This window comes from Phodopus roborovskii, unplaced genomic scaffold (genome assembly GCF_943737965.1).
Source record: "Phodopus roborovskii unplaced genomic scaffold, PHOROB, whole genome shotgun sequence".
NCBI lineage: Eukaryota > Metazoa > Chordata > Mammalia > Rodentia > Cricetidae > Phodopus > Phodopus roborovskii.
The window spans coordinates 21,306,331-21,323,778 of NW_026126410.1; the positions used below are offsets into that span (position 1 = coordinate 21,306,331).

Here is a 17,448-nt window from a genome sequence, read left to right on the forward strand (position 1 = left end):
CCAACTTCTAAGATTAAAGACATGTGCCACATCACCCAAATCAATATTTCTAAACAATTAAGAAAACAAACTAATAACTCAAAATAAGCATTATAGAAAAATATCTATAAATTTCAAGAATCATTTATATGTATTGTTAATTTACTTTTTAAAACTACATAATCATTTTATTAATTGTACATTTTTGTAAAAGAATTTTAAATAAGAATTAAAATATAAGTGTAATTATAAATATTTTCTATTGTACCACATTCATACAAGAGTTTTAGAATAATTTCATCCTACAAAAGGGTCTCATTTCACATAAGCGGTTAAGACTTAAGTCAAAGTATGAAAAATTCCCATCATAAAAATAGATCAGATTCAATCATCTAACCAAAAAGAAGTGTTTATTGCTTGTTGGCCTCTACCATTTAACTAATGTAAAATCAAAGCACAATATGTGTTCAATTTAAGTGTAGGTGATGTCACTGGTTTTTGTTTGTTTGTCTGTTTTAGTGTATTTTAGCATGCTAATGGACAAATTTCATTATGTTTATTTACAGGCTTCATTTTATATCTTTAATAGGCATAAAGAATGTTTCTGATAGTATATTGATTACTATATTAAGGGAGAAATAAAACCTTTAGTTACAGTTCAGTCTATAAAGTAAGATTTATGCTTTTAGACTAGGCCATGTCTGAAAAATCACAAGGATGAAAGTATATTTGTACTAAGAAACAAAACATGTCCTTGAGAAGTTATAGCACACTTGAATTTTCAATGTTCAATGGGCTATGTAAGTTTAACTTTAAACTTTAAAACTAAACTTTAAAAACTAAGAACTTTAAAAGTTAAACTTTAAAAACTAAGAAGTAAGAGTATTTAGGGTTTGCCTTTCTTTTGTGCCTCCCACTCTCCGATCTTTACTCCTTCTTGCCGCTCTTTATTTTTTGACTTTCAATATGCTGACAGGTTTTTCTGTTTAGTTTGTCTTATGTGCACAGTTATTTTTGATGAGCAGTACAGTCAAAAGGAACTATTTCTGACTTAAAATCCCATTACTTGAAATAGTAGTATTGTACCTAAAGTAGTAAAACAGATTGCTGCACAACTGACCAGTGCATGTCTGTACATACTAGCTCTGTGCACTTTCTTTTAGGTTACTAAGGAAGGCACTGCAGTAAAAATTATTTTCACTGTAAAAATGTCTTATACTGTCACTGTATAAAATGTCTTTAAAATACCCAACATTAAGAACTGTGAGGAATTTTATCGTAAAAAAGAACTCATAAAAAATACTCATGTTTAAAAATGGAACAAAGGGTTATAGGGGGCTTTATGAAATCTGATTTTTTTTGTTTGTTTGTTGTTTTTTGCTTCTGGATCAGTGACTTTTTGTGGCTAGAGACTTGGAAGAGTAGGCAGGTTTAGTCCAACTTCCAGCACCTGGATCCCAGCACTGAGCCCTCTGCCCAGTGGGGCAGGCACTACCTTCCTTTCCACTGCCAAGGAAGCAGGCTCATCTCTAATTCCTTCCTTATTAACCAGTGTAACAACACGTCAATGGACTTACCATTGAGATCAGGTGTCATGTTTCTGTAATTTAAATTTTTCTTAATAAATAAGACTTGGTGTAATTCTGTCATCACTATCCTAAAAGATGATTTGGTTTCTTCCCCTCAAACATTGTGTTTGGCAGTTATATTGATTGCAGATAATGTTGTAAAGGAACTTTACTGTGTTTGGTGCATAAGGGTACGGAAAATAAATAGCTGACTGTGGCAGACATGTAAGGCAAGTCCACGGTGCATTAAAGTGCACAGCTTTTGGAGTTGGCACCATGGCATATGTCTTCTGTCTTTATTGGAAGAATACTGCTAACCTCTTCCCTCTTTGGCATGCCAAATTCTTGGAAGGGACTGTTATTTATTTATTCTGTTAAGCAATCCAATGGATTTGTTTTTGTCTGTATTTTGGGAACAACTTGAAGGATTTTTCTCATTTTAGAAGATAGAGCATATGTATGTCTATCTTTTAAATACTATAACCTAATATATAAATTATAGCATTTAAAAGTAAAAACAAGCTCTAATTATTGATGTTGTTATTTCCTGGTATTTAATTTTTATAAATGTTTTGTAAGTAAGTAATTGTAGTATTCCTTTTAAATAGTTTTAAAGGCATCTTTAAGTTCTGACCCAACACACTGCCTTAGTATAATATTCTGAAGTACAGTACTCTGACATGGATTTGAAACATGCCTGCATTTCTTTAGTTTTTTTATGTGTGTATACATGATCCACACACCAGTACCCAAGAAAAGCATACTATAAGCCTAATTTCCACATTGCATTGATAAGAGCTTGGTAGTTTGCCTTCATATAACTCAGTTGACTAGGTAAAATAGAACATAAATCTTTACAAATTGTATCTAATCACAATTTTCAAAATGGTAACTCTTTATTTTGGAGTGCATGATGCCAAGATTATCTTTCATCAGCCTTTATTATTGGGTATTACTGGATGTATTCCTATCTAGCCAGTAGGTTATGGTTGTAACTACTTTTCTGTAGATTCTCACTACATTTTCAAATCTATATTTGAAAAAAACTGCAAAGTGCTATCAGTAAGTAAGTTAGCATCTTTTGCCTTATCTATGCATAATGTTCCTTTTTGATTTTGACAAACTCATTGACTCACAATTCCTTTGTAGTATTGTAACTAAATGTGCAATGAATTTTTTTGAAGTGTTTATATGATTCATTACTAAAATATAGGATATTATGAAGCTTTGCATGAAATAAACTACATTTCTATGAGCTACAAATTGCTGGTTATTTATGTACCTTACTTCATTGAGAAGATCTAGCTATTCTTTATTACTTACAATTTGCTGTCAAATTTCATAAAACATTTAAAAATGAATAATTAAATAGGCATACTTTTAGTATCTGCTCTGCTTTGTGTTACAATGAAAACAGAAGTATATAGAATCTTGATGTTAATGACAGTGAAAATGGAGAAGCAGTAGAAAGTTAACAGAACCAAAGTTGGCTGTTTGAAAAAGATCAGTAAAAGCGATAAAACTCTAGCCATAGTAACCAAGAAAATAGAACATGTTTCTTTCCTGTGTGTCAAATATAAACAATTGGGATTTGAAATTTAAAATACAGTAGCATTCCTATTAGTCCCCAAATGAAATACTTAGGTGTAAGTCTAAAAAAAAGTCTGTGCACAGTATATTTCAGAAAAAAATAGAAAATTGATTAAATTAAACAGCTAAGTAAGTGAAGAGATAGCCTTTTGGCTTAATAGTTTATAGATGTGAATTTTTTTTTCTAACTTGACCTACATACACAATGCAGTCAATTCAAAAATCATAGTAAATTATTTCATGGATATTATCAAACAGTTTATGGAAGAGGCAAAACTCTACAGAAGCCAAATCGACATTGTCCAGAAGCAAAGCTTATAAATATTACCTGACTTCCAAGTTTATTATAGAATAGTAAGAAAGCATGGTAGAATTGGTGGGAAAATTACCAGATCATTTAATCAGAATAAGGAACCTAGAAATGAATGCACATGAATAGATGCAGCTGATCTATGACAAAGGAACAAAGGCAACTTTGTGGAGAAATGAATGTTTTCCACAAATACAGCTGGAATAGTTAATTAAGAAAAGCATTTTATTGTAGATGCCAATCTTACACTTTCTACAACAATTAAAAGCATGGTCCTGAAGCACAAAACTATAAAAGTAAGCTACATAGTGGATAATATTGATGATACTGGTGATAATAGGTGATCTTGGGTTTGATAATAATGTTTAGATCTAACACCAAAATGACTCCACAGAAGGAAAGCTTGAAAAAGAGGTTAGAAAGTACTCAGTTCTTTTTAGGGGCTGGAGAGATGGCTCAGTAGTTAAGAGCACTTACTGCTCTTGCAGAGGGCCAGTGTTTGGTTCCTAGCACCAACATGGCAGCTCATGACCACCTACAAACTCCAGTTCTGGGGAATCTGGTGCCCTCTTCTGAACCCCATGGGCACCAAACCTTCATGTTATACACATACTTATAATCAGGCACACACACACACACACACACACACACACACACACACACACACATAAAATAAATATAAACTTTATCTTTTTTGTTGTGTGATATAGAAATGATTGTATTTAATAGCTTCCATTGTCCCAATGGTTTCATTCCCAGTCTGTCATATTCCCCCTTCTATTTCGTTCATGTCTTTTTTGAAAGGTTCCAAAGGTAAGTGAGAACACGTGACACTTGTCTTTCTGCATCTGGCTTGTCTGACTTAACAGGATGGTCTCTAGTTCCATCCTTTTCCTTCAAGTGACATACTATTCTCAGTAGGTCAGTAACACTCTTCTATGTATATATTCCACAATATTCATTAATGGACACAGACTGTTTCCAAAGCATGCCTATGGTAAACTGTTACAGTGTTTGTAAGTTTTCAGATCCCTCTTTTGTATGATGGCTTAGAGGCTTCAAGTACACACCCAGATTCAATATGGGTAAAGTATATGGTAGTTCTTAGTATCTGGAGGAACCACTATGCTGATTCCCATAGCAGCTAAACTTTTTTATATTCCTACCAACAATATACAAAGATTCTTTACCTCAAGCTTCTACATTCTTACCGTTTTTTGAAGACAGAGTTTCTGTCTCACCTGTTCCCACAGCCGTTTAGTTCCAAATAAACAAACAGATGCTTACATTAATTATAAACTGTTTGGCCAATGGCTCAGACTTCTTATTGGCTAGCTCTCTCTTAATTATTAACCCATTTCTGTTAATATATGTATCTCCACATAGTCTTGGCTTACCAGAGAATGCCTAGGTGCCCTATCTTCCTGATAACTACATGGTGTCCTCTCTCACTCTCATGTTTTCCTCTTTGCAGCATTCATAGTCTGATAACCTATACTTCCTGCCTGGCTACTGGCCAGTCAGCATTTATTCACCAACCAATAAGAGAAACATAGTCACAGCATACAGGAGGACATCCATCTTTTTTTTTTTTTTTTTTTTTTTTTTGATGGTAGCCACTCTGACTAGGATGACATGGAATCTCAGTGTAGTTTTTAACTGCATTTTCCTGATGGCTAAAGATGTTGAGGATTTTAAATGTATCTATGAGCCATTTGTATTCTTTTAAAAATGTTCAGCTTATTTTCCCTTTTATTAGTTGAATTCTTTATTCATTTGCTATTCAATTTTTTGAGTTCTTTATATATGCTATGATATTAATGCCCTGGTGGATGAATAGCTGACAGATTTTCTCCCACTCTGGGCTGTTTCTTCACTCTTGTTGTTTACTTTACAGAAGCTTTTTAGTTTAATTCAGTCCTGCCTGTCAGTTTCTGGACCTGAGTTAGGGTTTCTATGGTTTCTATTGTTGTGAAGAGACACCGTGACCACCGCAACTCTTATACAGGAAAACATTTAACTGGGGCTGGCTTACAGTTCAGAGGTTTAGTCCATTATGATCATTGCAGGAAACATGGTAACATGCAGGAAGACATGGTGCTGGAGAAGGAGCTGAGAATTCTATATCCAGATCTTCAGGCAGCAGGAAAAGAGACTGAGCCACTAAACCTAACTTGAGCTTCTGAGACTTTAAAGCCCACCCCAATGACACACTTCCTCCAATAAAGCCACACCTACTCCAACAAGGCCATGCTTCCTAATACTATTACTCCCTATGACCAAGCATTCAAACACATGAACCTATCCTATTCAAAGCACCACAGTGCCTATATCTTGAAGTGTCTCTTCCTTTTTGGTTTTTTGAGACAGGGTTTCTCTGTAGTTTTGGAGCCTGTCCTAGAACTATCTCTTGTAGACCAGGCGGGTCTCGAACTCACAGAGATCTACCTGCCTCTGTCTCTCGAGTGCTGGGAATAAAGGTGTGTGCCACATCTCCCAGGGTCTCTTCTAGTTTTTCCCTTTATTAATATCAATGTTTTAGGCCTCATAGTCTAAGTCCATGGGTTTATTTTTTGTTCAGGATAAGAATTAAAGCAAAAGACTGTTGAATTGATGAAACGACAAGCCACAGCCTGAAAGAGTGTTTTCAAAAGATATAGAAAACTTAAAATAAGAGCCAAGTGGTCGTGGTACTACACACCTTTGATGCCAGCACTCAGGAGATAGAGGCAGGCAGATTTCTGTGAGTTCAAGGCCAGCCTGGTCTACAGAGCTAGTTCCAAGACAGGTTCCAAAGCAATACAGAGAAAACCTGTCTCAAAAAACCAAAGGGGGGAAAATAGCTAACAAATTAAGAGTGGCCAAATCATAGATGGTTGGAATCATATTTCAGTGGAATGATTCTGTTATGTCCAGATTGTATGGTCCCCCAAAAACTAACAAGGAGACTGAGTCCCATATGTAAAGGCAAAGAGCCTTTATTCAAACTCAAGCATGTACTCTCCATCCATCTGACATAGCAGAGAATGCCCGGGCAGGGTAGGATTTTATTTTTTTAAGTTTATTTATTTATTTATTACATTCCAATCTCAGTGCTCCTTCCCACCTCTTCTCCTACTACCCTCACTACCCTCCTCCCATCTGCTCCTCAGAGGGGGTAAGGCCTCCGCTCGAAGTCTACTAAAGCTATCCTGTCATCTCGTTGAGGTAGGACCAAAGCACCTCTCCACGTTCCACACCCCTGTGTTAGGCTGAGCAAGGTATCTCTCCAAATAGAATGGGCTCCACTAAGTCAGTTTGTGCATTAGTGTTAGATTATGGACCCACTGCCAATGGCCTCATTTATTGTCCCAGCCTCGCCATTGTACAGAAGTAGCTGACTGGAACTAGTGAGAGATCCCTGACTCCAGTCTGACAAATGGGGAACCTGTGTAAGACTGAACTAGACTCGCTCAATATAGGTGACAATAGTGGGGTAGGATTTTTATCACAGTAGAATTTGGGGGGAATTTTCAGGGTTCAAGACCCTGATTTGCTGACATTTGTCTAGGGATGTCTTGACAAAAGGGGAATAGATGCATGCTAGGCTCAAGAACATCTGGTAATCTTATCTAATGGTTGGAACATTTGGAATGCCAAGTACTTCCTCTCTGGTTGGTGTCAACTTATGGCTTTTCCTGGAACTTGATGCTACCTGCAAGTAAACTGAAACCTAGGCCTACATTTTAGCTGATTTTTTATTAAGGATGCTTTGGCATCAGTGTGCCCAAGTTGTTCTGGACCCATAATTCTAGTACACAGAAGAAAATAGTGTCTTCTGAAAAGCTATCCTAGTCACTGTTCCATTGCTATGAGGAGACACCGTGACCAAGGAAACACTCATAAAAGAACACGTTTAATTGGAGGCTTGCTTACAGTTTCAAAGGTTTAGTTCATTTTCATCATAGCAGCAGCATTATTGGTAATAACCAGAACCTGGAAACAACCCAGATGCTCCTCATCCGGAAAATGAATAAAGCTAATGTGGTATATTTACACAATGGGGTATTACTCAGAGGTAAAAAACAATGACATCATTAAATTTACAGGCAAATGGATGGAACTAGAAAAAAAATAATCATCCTGAATGAGGTTACCCAGATCCAGAAAGACAAACATGGTATGTACTCACTCATAAATGGATGTTAGATGTAAAGCAAAGAATAACCAAGTTACAGTCCACAGCCCCAGAGAAGCTAAGTAACAAGGAGGACCCTAAGAGAAACATGCATGGATCACCCTAGGAAGGAGAAATAGATAAGATCTCCTGGGTAAACTGGAGGTGGGAGGGAAAAGGGGAGGAGATGGTGATGGGAACATGAGGGAATTGGATGATGGAGTTGGGGGAGGGACAGAGATGGAGAGCATTGAAAGAGACTTCTTGATAGAGGGAGCCATTGTGGGGTTAAGAAGAAATCCAGTGCTAGGGAAATTCCTAGGAATCCACAAGGATGACCCCAGTTAAGACTTCTAGCAATAGTGGAGAGAGTACCTGAACTGGCCTTCCCCTATAATCAGACTGGTGACTACCCTAATTGTCATCATAGAACCCTCATCCAGTAACAGATGGAAGCAGGTACAAAGATCCTCAGCCAAGCCCTGGACCGAGCCCCTGGAGTCCAGTTGGAGAGAGGGAGGGGGGATCATATGAGCCAGGAGGTGTCAAGATCATAAAGGGGAAATTCACAGAGACAGCTGATCAGAGGTAGTGGGAGCTCATGGACTCTGGACTGACAGGTGGGAAGCCTGCACGGGACCCAACTAGGCACTCTGAATGTGGGTGACAGTTGTATGGCTTGGTCTGTACGTGGGGCCTCTGGTAGTGAGATCAGAATTTATTCCTGGTGCATGAACTGGATTTTTTGGAGCCCATTCCTTATGGTGGGATACCTTGTTAAACCTTGATGAAAGGGGGATGACAACTTGGTCCTGTCTCAACTCAATTTGCCAAGCTTAGTTGACTCCCCACAGGAGCCTTACACTTTCTAAGGAGGGGGGAGGGTCAGGGAGAGGGAAGGGAGGTGAACTGTGGTTGTTATGTAAAATAAAAAAAAAAGAAAGAAAAAAGAAAAGAAAAGAAAGAGCCATTCTTTTATATATATATATATATATATATATATATATATATATATATATTTATTTTATTTAATTTTATATAAAAAGTCCAATTAAATGAAAACAAACATTTATACACAATATTTGGGAATTTGGGCGTCCTTCTTTCCAAGCTACTTCCTGCTGGTAAGGGTCGCTGTCTTGGGGGGATTCGAAGAAGATTCAGATATCCTGGCTGTAGTCTGTAGGGCTGTTTTGTCCAGCTGTTTTGAATGTAGAATTAACTTGTACTCTGTTTCAGGCAGTCTGGCATGATCAAACCTCATTAGTCTGGAAGGAATCCACATCTTTTCATTTTCTGTGGAAACAAAAATAGAAATACTTTTCCCCAGTAACTTGTCCTTCAACTTAAATTTTGGAGTCAAAGCATTTTTTTAATTTAATTTATTGTTTTACATGTCGATCCCAGTTCCCCCTCCCTCCCTTCCTCCCCCCCCCCAACCCTCCCTCCGTCCTTCCCTCCCTTTTACCCTCTCTGCCCTCTCACATGCACTCTAAACACCCTCCCCTCCCATCCCCCCACCCCAATTCCATGTGTTGGGGAATGCCATCCAGTTGGGGTCATGTAGATCTGACAGGTCCTGTGAAGTAGGGACTAGGGCTTCTCTCCTGTCTCTACATTAAGGCAGTTATCCCTCCATGGGGGATATATTCGCAAAGTCCTTTTGTGCACCAGGGATACATCCTGGCTCCACTGTCTGAGGTCTCTTAGACTACTCAGTCCTTCTGGCTGAGACCCATATTCAGGGGGGCCTGAGTCAGTCCCATGCTGGCTTCCCAGCTTTCAGTCTAGTGGCCATTAGCTCCTCCTTGTTCAGGTAAGCTGTCTCTATGTGTTTCTGCCGCATGGTCCTGTCCTCTCCATCTGCATCTGGGTTCCAGTTCGACTCAGTGTTCATGTATGGGTGTTTGATCCCCTTCTCAAAAGGCATTAGTTGAGGGCTCCATGGAGAAGTTAGTTGTTGATCTCACTCTCCGGGAAGGGCATTTATGATAGCCTTTCCACGGAAGCTGAGATTGTTAGTTGGGAGCAGTCTTGTAGTTCCCTCGACCTTTCTTTGTGTTCAATTTTATCTTCAAACCAATATTGGCTTCCTCTTTTATGTTCTCTCTCTCTGTCTCTGTCTCTCTCTTTCCTATCTTCTATTCCTAACCAGGCTCAATCTTCCTGGTCGCACATGTTTTCCTTAACTCCCCCTCATTTTCTCCTACTTCTCTCTCCATTCGCTGCACCCCCCCCCACTTCACCTAAGCTCTGGGGGACTTGTCCATTACCAGTTCTGTGAGGGACTTTATATGAATCTCTTAGAATACACCTTGTATCCTAGTTCCTCAGGTGGTGTGAATTATAGGCTGGTGATCCTTTGATCTAGGTCTAAAATCCATATATGAGTAAGTACATACTGTGTTCCTCTTTTTGTGACTGGGTTACCTCATCCAGGATGTTTTCTTCAAGTGCCATCCACTTGCCTGTGAATTTCAAGATACCATTATTTTTTTCTGCAGAGTAGTATTCCATTGTGTAGATGTGCCACATCTTCATTAACCATTCTTCAATTGAAGGGCATCTAGGTTGCTTCCAGGTTCTTGCTATTACAAATAGTGCTGCTATGAACATAGTTGAACAGATGTCTTTGTTGCATGGATGTGAATCCTTTGGGTATATGCCTAAGAGGGTGATTGCCGGTTCCTGTGGTAAATTCCCATTTTACTGGGGAACTGCCATACTGATCTCCAAAATGGCTGTATGAGTTTGCACTCCCACCAGCAGTGGAGGAGTGTTCCACTTTCTCCACATCCTCTCCAACATGAGTCACCATTGGTGTTTCTAATTTTAGCCATTCTGGCAGGGGTAAGATGGTATCTCAAAGTTGTTTTGATTTGCATTTCCCTGATAGCTAGGGATGTGGAGCATTTTCTTAAGTGTCTTTCAGCCTTTTTGATTTCCTCTATTGAGAATTCTTTCTTCAGTTCTGTACCCCATTTTTTAATAGGGTTATTTGGTGTTTTGTTGACTAGTTTCTTGAGTCCTTTGTATATTTTGGAGATCAGCCCTTTGTCGGATATAGGATTGGTGAAAATCTTTTCCCAGTCTGTGGGCTGCCGTTTGGTCTTGTCGACTGTGTCCTTTGCCTTACAGAAGCTTCTAAGTTTGAAGAGGTCCCATTTATTAATTGTTTCTCTCAGTGTCTTTGCTTTGTTGTTGTGTTCCATTCTAGTTGGTGTAGATTCCCTAGATTCTGGTGGTGTCATGCTTGTCTTTCTGTTGTTAGGTGTTCTCTTGTATTGCCTTCTTCCCGTAGCTTCTTCCAGTAGGTGTTGGTGGGGTCTCCCCCTCTCTCTATGGTACTTCCCCCGTGGGCTTATGTGGGTCTGAGATTCAATATCTGTAGCTCTGTGTGGTCCAAGATCTCTAGGAGGTTTCTCCACAGACAGGGATCCAGGGATGGGGTCAATGATGAGGATCCAGTAGAAGATGCCAGCAGGTACTCCCAGTGGTCCCGCAGAGATAGGCGGATCTCTGGGAGGGGCCCGAGGCTCCAGCAGAGGAGTGGAGGTGGGGTCAGAGACCAAGCAGGTAGAAATTACGGGTGGTCCCGCGTGGATAGTCAGGTCTCCTTTGTTCAGAGTTGCTCTGAGAAGTTCCCGAAGTAAGGTGGACTGTTGGCTCTACCCTCTGTCCCAGTGCTCAACCCATATATGTTTCTCTTATTGGTTGATGAATAAAACAGTTTGGCCAATAGCCAGTAGAGCCAGGAAGATAGGCAGGACTAGTAGATGAGAAGAATTCTGAGAAAGGTAGGCAGAAGGAGATGCCATGGAGGAACCAGGATAGGACATGCCAGGCATTCTCCAGTAAAATAAGGTCATGTACAAATACCTAGGTTAGTAGTTATGGATTAATAATTAAGACACATAGCCAGTAAGAAGCCCTAGCCATTTGGCCAACAGTTTTCTAATTAATATAGCATCTCTGTGTGTTCATTTGGGGTTGAAGCAGTGGGACCTTGCAGGACAAAAGAAACCACCAGCAACATATAGGTTAACCAGAACTATTAGAAGTACATGGAATGTTCTTTAAATTTATTTTTATGTCATTTTATGTGCCTGAGTGTTTGCATTGCACACACGTCTGTGTACCATGTGCATGCTTGGGCCCAGAAGAGGGCATTGGCTATCCTGGAGCTAGAGTTGCTAGACCTGCTATATGGGAACTGAACTGTGGTCTTCGGGAAGGACAGCTAGTTGTCTTAGTGCTGAACAATCTTTCCAAACCCAAGTGTTCTTTCCAACAAGATCAGAGCATGTGTTCTTCTATAATGCTCAAAATAACCTTGTTGGGTCATATTAGACAACACACAAACAACCCATAACGTTCAAAATTATGAATTAATGCAGATATCTCTTAATCACAATGGGTTGAGTTACAAATTAAAAATATATAAAAATAGACTACACACTATAAAAATCCAGTGAGAAAAATGGAAAAAAATTAAGAGAAACTTTGGAAATATTGCATCAATGAAAATGAAATGAAAAGAATAGAATAATGGAGTCCAGTAAAATAAAACTTAGGATATAATTTGTAGCTGTTATTATCTCCATTATTACAAAGTATTGAAATTGGTAACCTAACCTTTCAATATAAGGTATGGATAATGAGAGAACTCAATAGAATGCTATCAGAAAAAAGGGGATTAAAAGAATCACAGTATAGATGATTGAAAGAATGAATAGAAAAAATTAGAATCAGTAAAATCAAGAGTAGTATACTGACAAACCACTAGAGTTACTGAGAAAATAAATAAGAACAATTGAATAGTTATGTTGTCCAGTGAAAAATTACTCACTATTACATAAAACAATAAAGATTAAAAGGGAATTATACAAACATGATGTATCATCAAATTATGTCACATACATGAATGAAAAACGTCCTATTCATGTCTGTTAACACAACTGTCTGAAGAACAAATAGAAAATCCTATGGGATTAAATTAGACTGAAACAATAAACTCTTTTGTTAAGAAATTTTAATATAACATGGACTAACTGATAAATTAAGTGAAACACCGAAGAGTTAATTTTAGTTGCTCTATGAATATTTGTGGCAGTTCCACGGGAAAGGAGACTTCTTAACCCTTGTTATAAATCTATTATTCTGTAGCCAAAGTTAGAAAACACCATCAGAGGACAACACGTTATACAACATGGCAAGGGAAGAAATTTTATATACTATATTTCTAGCATGAACTTAAAATAATACAATTGATGATAAAAACAGGAGGGGCCTGAAGTTACTAAACAAAAAGTGCCCTTAAAAATCAGGTTATTCCTGAGCTTATACTTTAAGCAATGGAAATTAGTTACTAAAATAAAATCTTGTATATATATATTTGCTTGGAAGAACAATCCATAACAGCCCAAACATGATAAGATGGTTGCTAATCAATGCAGTAAGCATGAATACAGTACTCAGAACACAGCTGTAAAGAGGCTATGAAAGGAATTTTGCCACATAGAACACAAGCAGCTAAAAGCATGGGTTTATTCAACCTGGTTTTGTGTCATAGCTGCTTTGGTTTTTACAAACAACTTCTTCTGTCTTCTTTCCTTTGTTTCTTCTAGGACTTGGAGGATTTTTTCACTAAGTTTGGAGAATCAGGTTTTGTTCTAGTGGCCCTGGGTTCCATAGTAACCATGTATCAGAACAAGGAACTTATTAAGGAGTTTAACAGTGCCTTTGCTCACCTCCCTCATGGGGTACTGTGGACATGTAAGGAAGGTCTTTGGCCCAAAGATGTCAGATTGGCCCCAAATGTTAAAATCATGGATTGGCTTCCACAAACTGACCTTCTTGGTAAGCAACTCCTAGACCTGTTGCTTTATTTCCATTGAAGTGCTTTTTGGATTTAATAGGTAGTGGATATCTGAGCATTTGGACTAGCAGAAGGAAAGCTGCAGATAGGTAAAGATGTATCTCTAGCATGCAGGCAAAAGCAGCTAGAGTTTTTGGGGGTATGAAGCTGTGCTCTGGACTGTCAAGAGCAGCAACTTACTTATCTTTTCCAACTCAGGTCTCAAGTCCATAAATAGATATGTAGCCTTGATTTATCAGTATTTAAGATTTTTCACCCCAATACATTCTTAAACAATACGTAAGCTATAACTGCTCCATGGGGGCAGTGGCCACTGTTTGTTGCTGCTATTCTCATAATATTGTGACAACCTTTTAGCATTTTAAAGACCTAAATTTGAATGTAAGCATGCAGACACATCTTGATTGTTGGAAAATGGCTGAAAACTCAGACACTTCCAACATGGTTGGGGGTATGAGGGTATAGGAAGCTATTTGAGTGCCAACCCAAGTAACCTTACAGTGACTTCACCAACACAAAGAATTCCCTAAAGCCACCTCCCCTCAAATTGTTTCTATGTGATTGTTCGGGAGACCCATCACTTCCACACTCAATGGCTGACATCAGAGGTTTGTTCCAAACACTGTGACAAAAAATAAATTGGAAAATTTTGCAAGTAGATTTATGTTCAGCAAAATCACAGGCTACACAACAGGAAAAAGACTCACTTTCCAAGGTACATGAATAGATTTTGTGGGAGGTATAGTTTGCGATGATTTCTTTTCTGATCATAAGAAATTTTTGGTTGCTTTCACTATGGAGCAACAGACAAGACATGAAAACACAGAAGTGTCTGGTCTACCAGCCCCTTTTGTAAGCTTCTTTTAAAGTAGAGGAGACAATACTGAGAATAGAAGCTTCACAAGAGATCAGATGTATGAGAGAAATGAAGAAGAAAGCATCAGTGGAGAAGATGGGGATGAGAAGAATAGAGAAACATGCTTGCATCTGTCCCTGGGTTCTACGTCCTTGATAGTTTTGGATTGAAGTAAAGCATATCTCTGCAGAGGCACAGCTAGATATCATATTCTATAACACTGCAAATCTCAAAAACAAAGTCAGCAAATCCAGTCTCTCTAGCACATTGGTATTTCTAAGGTCACCTGATTTACTTAGTATCTGAAACTTTCATACTGAAATATTGGATCATCTTTCTCTTTTACAACAGCTCATCCTAGCATTCATCTTTTTGTCACCCATGGGGGAATAAACAGCATCATGGAGGCCATCCAGCATGGAGTGCCCATGGTGGGGATTCCCTTTTTTGGAGACGAATATGAAAACATGGTCCGAGTGGAAGCCAAGAAAATTGGTGTTTCTGTTCAATTACAGACACTCAAGGCAGAGACATTTGCACTTACATTGAAAGAAGTCCTAGAAGACAAGAGGTATGCAGCTCTTGGGGTTGTGGTCCCTTAGACTGAATGCAGGGTGAACGTTAAGGGTTCTGTGTAGTCTGTTTATCAATGACACCAGAATTTTGTGAGATGTGTTATATAATACATGAAGTGGTACTTGAAAGTCCTGCTTTTTCTTTGTTACTAATCCTCATTTTAGGTGAGGTGCTAAGAATATGCTTTTACCTGATGTGGTGTGATCATTTTTATACACACATTATCCCCACAGCCTCATATTTTGGGGACCTACAATAGAATTCCAACTGAAGCAGGACAGAACAGTTGTATGTTCTTACGGTTGCTGCTTTCCATGACTCATCGTATGTCCACAGGATTCCAATTGAGTCAAAAGAGGACTTTGTAGTTACTAGTCTGTTGTTGTAAAAAAGTACCATCACCAAGGCAACTTCTAAGAAAAAAACCTTAATTGGATCTTCTTCCAGAGGGTCAGTCCATGACCATCTTGATGGAAAGTGTGGCCACAAGGATGTCACTGGAGCAGGGGCTGAGAGCTTACATCTGATCTGCAGCCAGGAAGCAGAAAGATCAAGACTGGGCTTGGAAATGCCCCAGTAACAAATCTCCTTCAACAACTTCATGGCTCTTAATCCTTCTTAAACAGTCCACCCACCAACTGTGAAACAAACATTCAAATACTTGTAACTATGGGAACCATTCCTACTCAAATCACAAGGACATTTGCATGTTCTTAATATGGCTAATCTTCCCTCATCAATGTCTTTGTGTTGACCTCAGGATACTATCTCTCTAAGGATGTCTCCTTAGGAGACCATGTACTATGCTATTATCTTTTCTGTCCTTGAGCACAGCCATCATACACTAGTTTCTTTTTGACACTTTGAAAGATTTGCAATATCTTCATCATGTGTGTCATTATTGTCTGTCCCACATTAGCACATAGAATGCATGCACCATGAAGAAGCAGTATCATTTCCATTCTATTTCTAAGGCCAGGACAGGTCGATTGTAAAGGAAGTTTACACATGTCTATCACAAATGAGACAGGAACGGAGACAACAATTGCTCCACATATCACTTGGCCATCCAGCACAATGATTTCACAATCAAACAGGAGTAAACACTCAAGTTTCAATGTCCTAATCACTTAATTAGATATACATCCGGTCACATATGTTGAAATATATTTAACGTGAGCATACCTTCAGCACCCTTCAAGGGTTAGTTTTGATTCTTCTTGTAGAAGGTTTTTCTTTTTAGACTTTTATTGAACATTTTAGTTGGGACTCAGGTAGACAGTGTCAAGTATATGCCAACAATTTTGTTTGAAGCTGACCTGTGGTTATGTACTAGGAAAAAAAAAAGGTGTGTGTCTCAACTATTGGCACAGCACATTGGTAACATAGTCTCTCTTTGCCTACAGGTACAAATCTGCAGCAATGGCTGCCAGGGCCACCCAGCGCTCCCACCCCCTGACACCTTCCCAGTGTCTGGTGGGCTGGATTGACCACATCCTACAAACAGGGGGAGGAGCACATCTAAAGCCCCGTTGCTTTCAACAGCCGTGGCATATGCAGTACCTGCTGGATGTCCTACTGTTTCTATTGGGGCTCACTCTGGGCACCTTGTGGCTATTGAAGAAAGTGCTGGGCTTGTTGCTCAAGTCCCTGGGTATGGCTAGGAAGGAAAAGAAGGCATAATGTTAAGTTTGACCTGGGGGAGGATGCAAGGAACTCTGGCTTCCCCTTTCCCTAACCCAGGGGACTCCCAGGTTTCTCTTCCCCTCTTTCTCCTGGTGGACCTCCAGTTGTCCTCACCATTTTCTGCCTTTTTCATATTACTCATATAATACATTGACTGACCAGTGACTGTTCATTTGCTGGATCCCCTTGCTCTAGCACAAACCTTCCTTTTCTGGCCATTTCTTCTCTCCACTCTTTTCTTCCTTCCCAGTGCTATGACAGTTTCATTCTCTCTGCGACTTCTATTCTCTGATTCCTTTCTTTGTTATCATTTGAGACAAAACCACACATATTTGACAAATTTTATTTACTCCTTTTTTTCTTATAGCCTCTCTTTAGAGTTCAGAATGTCTGTCTGGTCTGCTCCATTCTGTTTCCGTTAAGCAGGAACAGCCACTCCCAGGATGTAATATGAGCCAATATACCTGACAATGACAACTTATAAATGAAGTCAATTCATTTTTCTTGGTAGAAATCAGAATTAAAGTTCATAGAAAATTGAAGGGTTAGGAGAAATAATTTTTATGATTAATATGGTAGATTTATTTCCTTATGTCAGAGAAATTAAAATAAGACTACAGTCTATTCTCTTAGTGGAGTAACAGCTGAATGTAAAATAGAATAAGCCAGAGATTTATAAATTGATACAGAATGAACTTCATTGTTAAGTAAGAAGATACAAAGAGATGTGATAAATACAGAATGTCATTTTTTTTTTAATAGATGGTAGGAGTTGAGGGATAACAAACAATGTCCGGCCATTCTTTATAAAATATTATTTACTCTTGAAAACAAGTATATATGGGAAAA

General features: G+C 38.6%; 1 protein-coding gene across 1 annotated transcript; it reads left to right on the plus strand.

Moving 5' to 3' along the window:
- The first annotated feature begins 6,865 nt into the window (after positions 1-6,865).
- Positions 6,866-16,596, plus strand: Ugt3a1 (UDP glycosyltransferase family 3 member A1). Its single transcript, XM_051182688.1, has 4 exons — positions 6,866-6,922; positions 13,231-13,462; positions 14,689-14,908; positions 16,320-16,596. The coding sequence occupies exons 1-4, from the start codon at positions 6,866-6,868 to the stop codon at positions 16,594-16,596; spliced, it is 786 nt and encodes a 261-aa protein (XP_051038645.1).
- The last annotated feature ends 852 nt before the right edge of the window (positions 16,597-17,448 follow it).

Excerpts from the sequence above, each read along its gene's own strand:
- Ugt3a1 (XM_051182688.1), top strand. The coding sequence starts at position 6,866 with ATGGGGAACCTGTGTAAGACTGAACTAGACTCGCTCAATATAGGTGAC. Across the intron at positions 6,923-13,230 it reads ATATAGGTGACAATAGTGGG|GACTTGGAGGATTTTTTCAC; the intron begins GTAGGATTTTTA and ends TGTTTCTTCTAG. Across the intron at positions 14,909-16,319 it reads GAAGTCCTAGAAGACAAGAG|GTACAAATCTGCAGCAATGG; the intron begins GTATGCAGCTCT and ends CTTTGCCTACAG.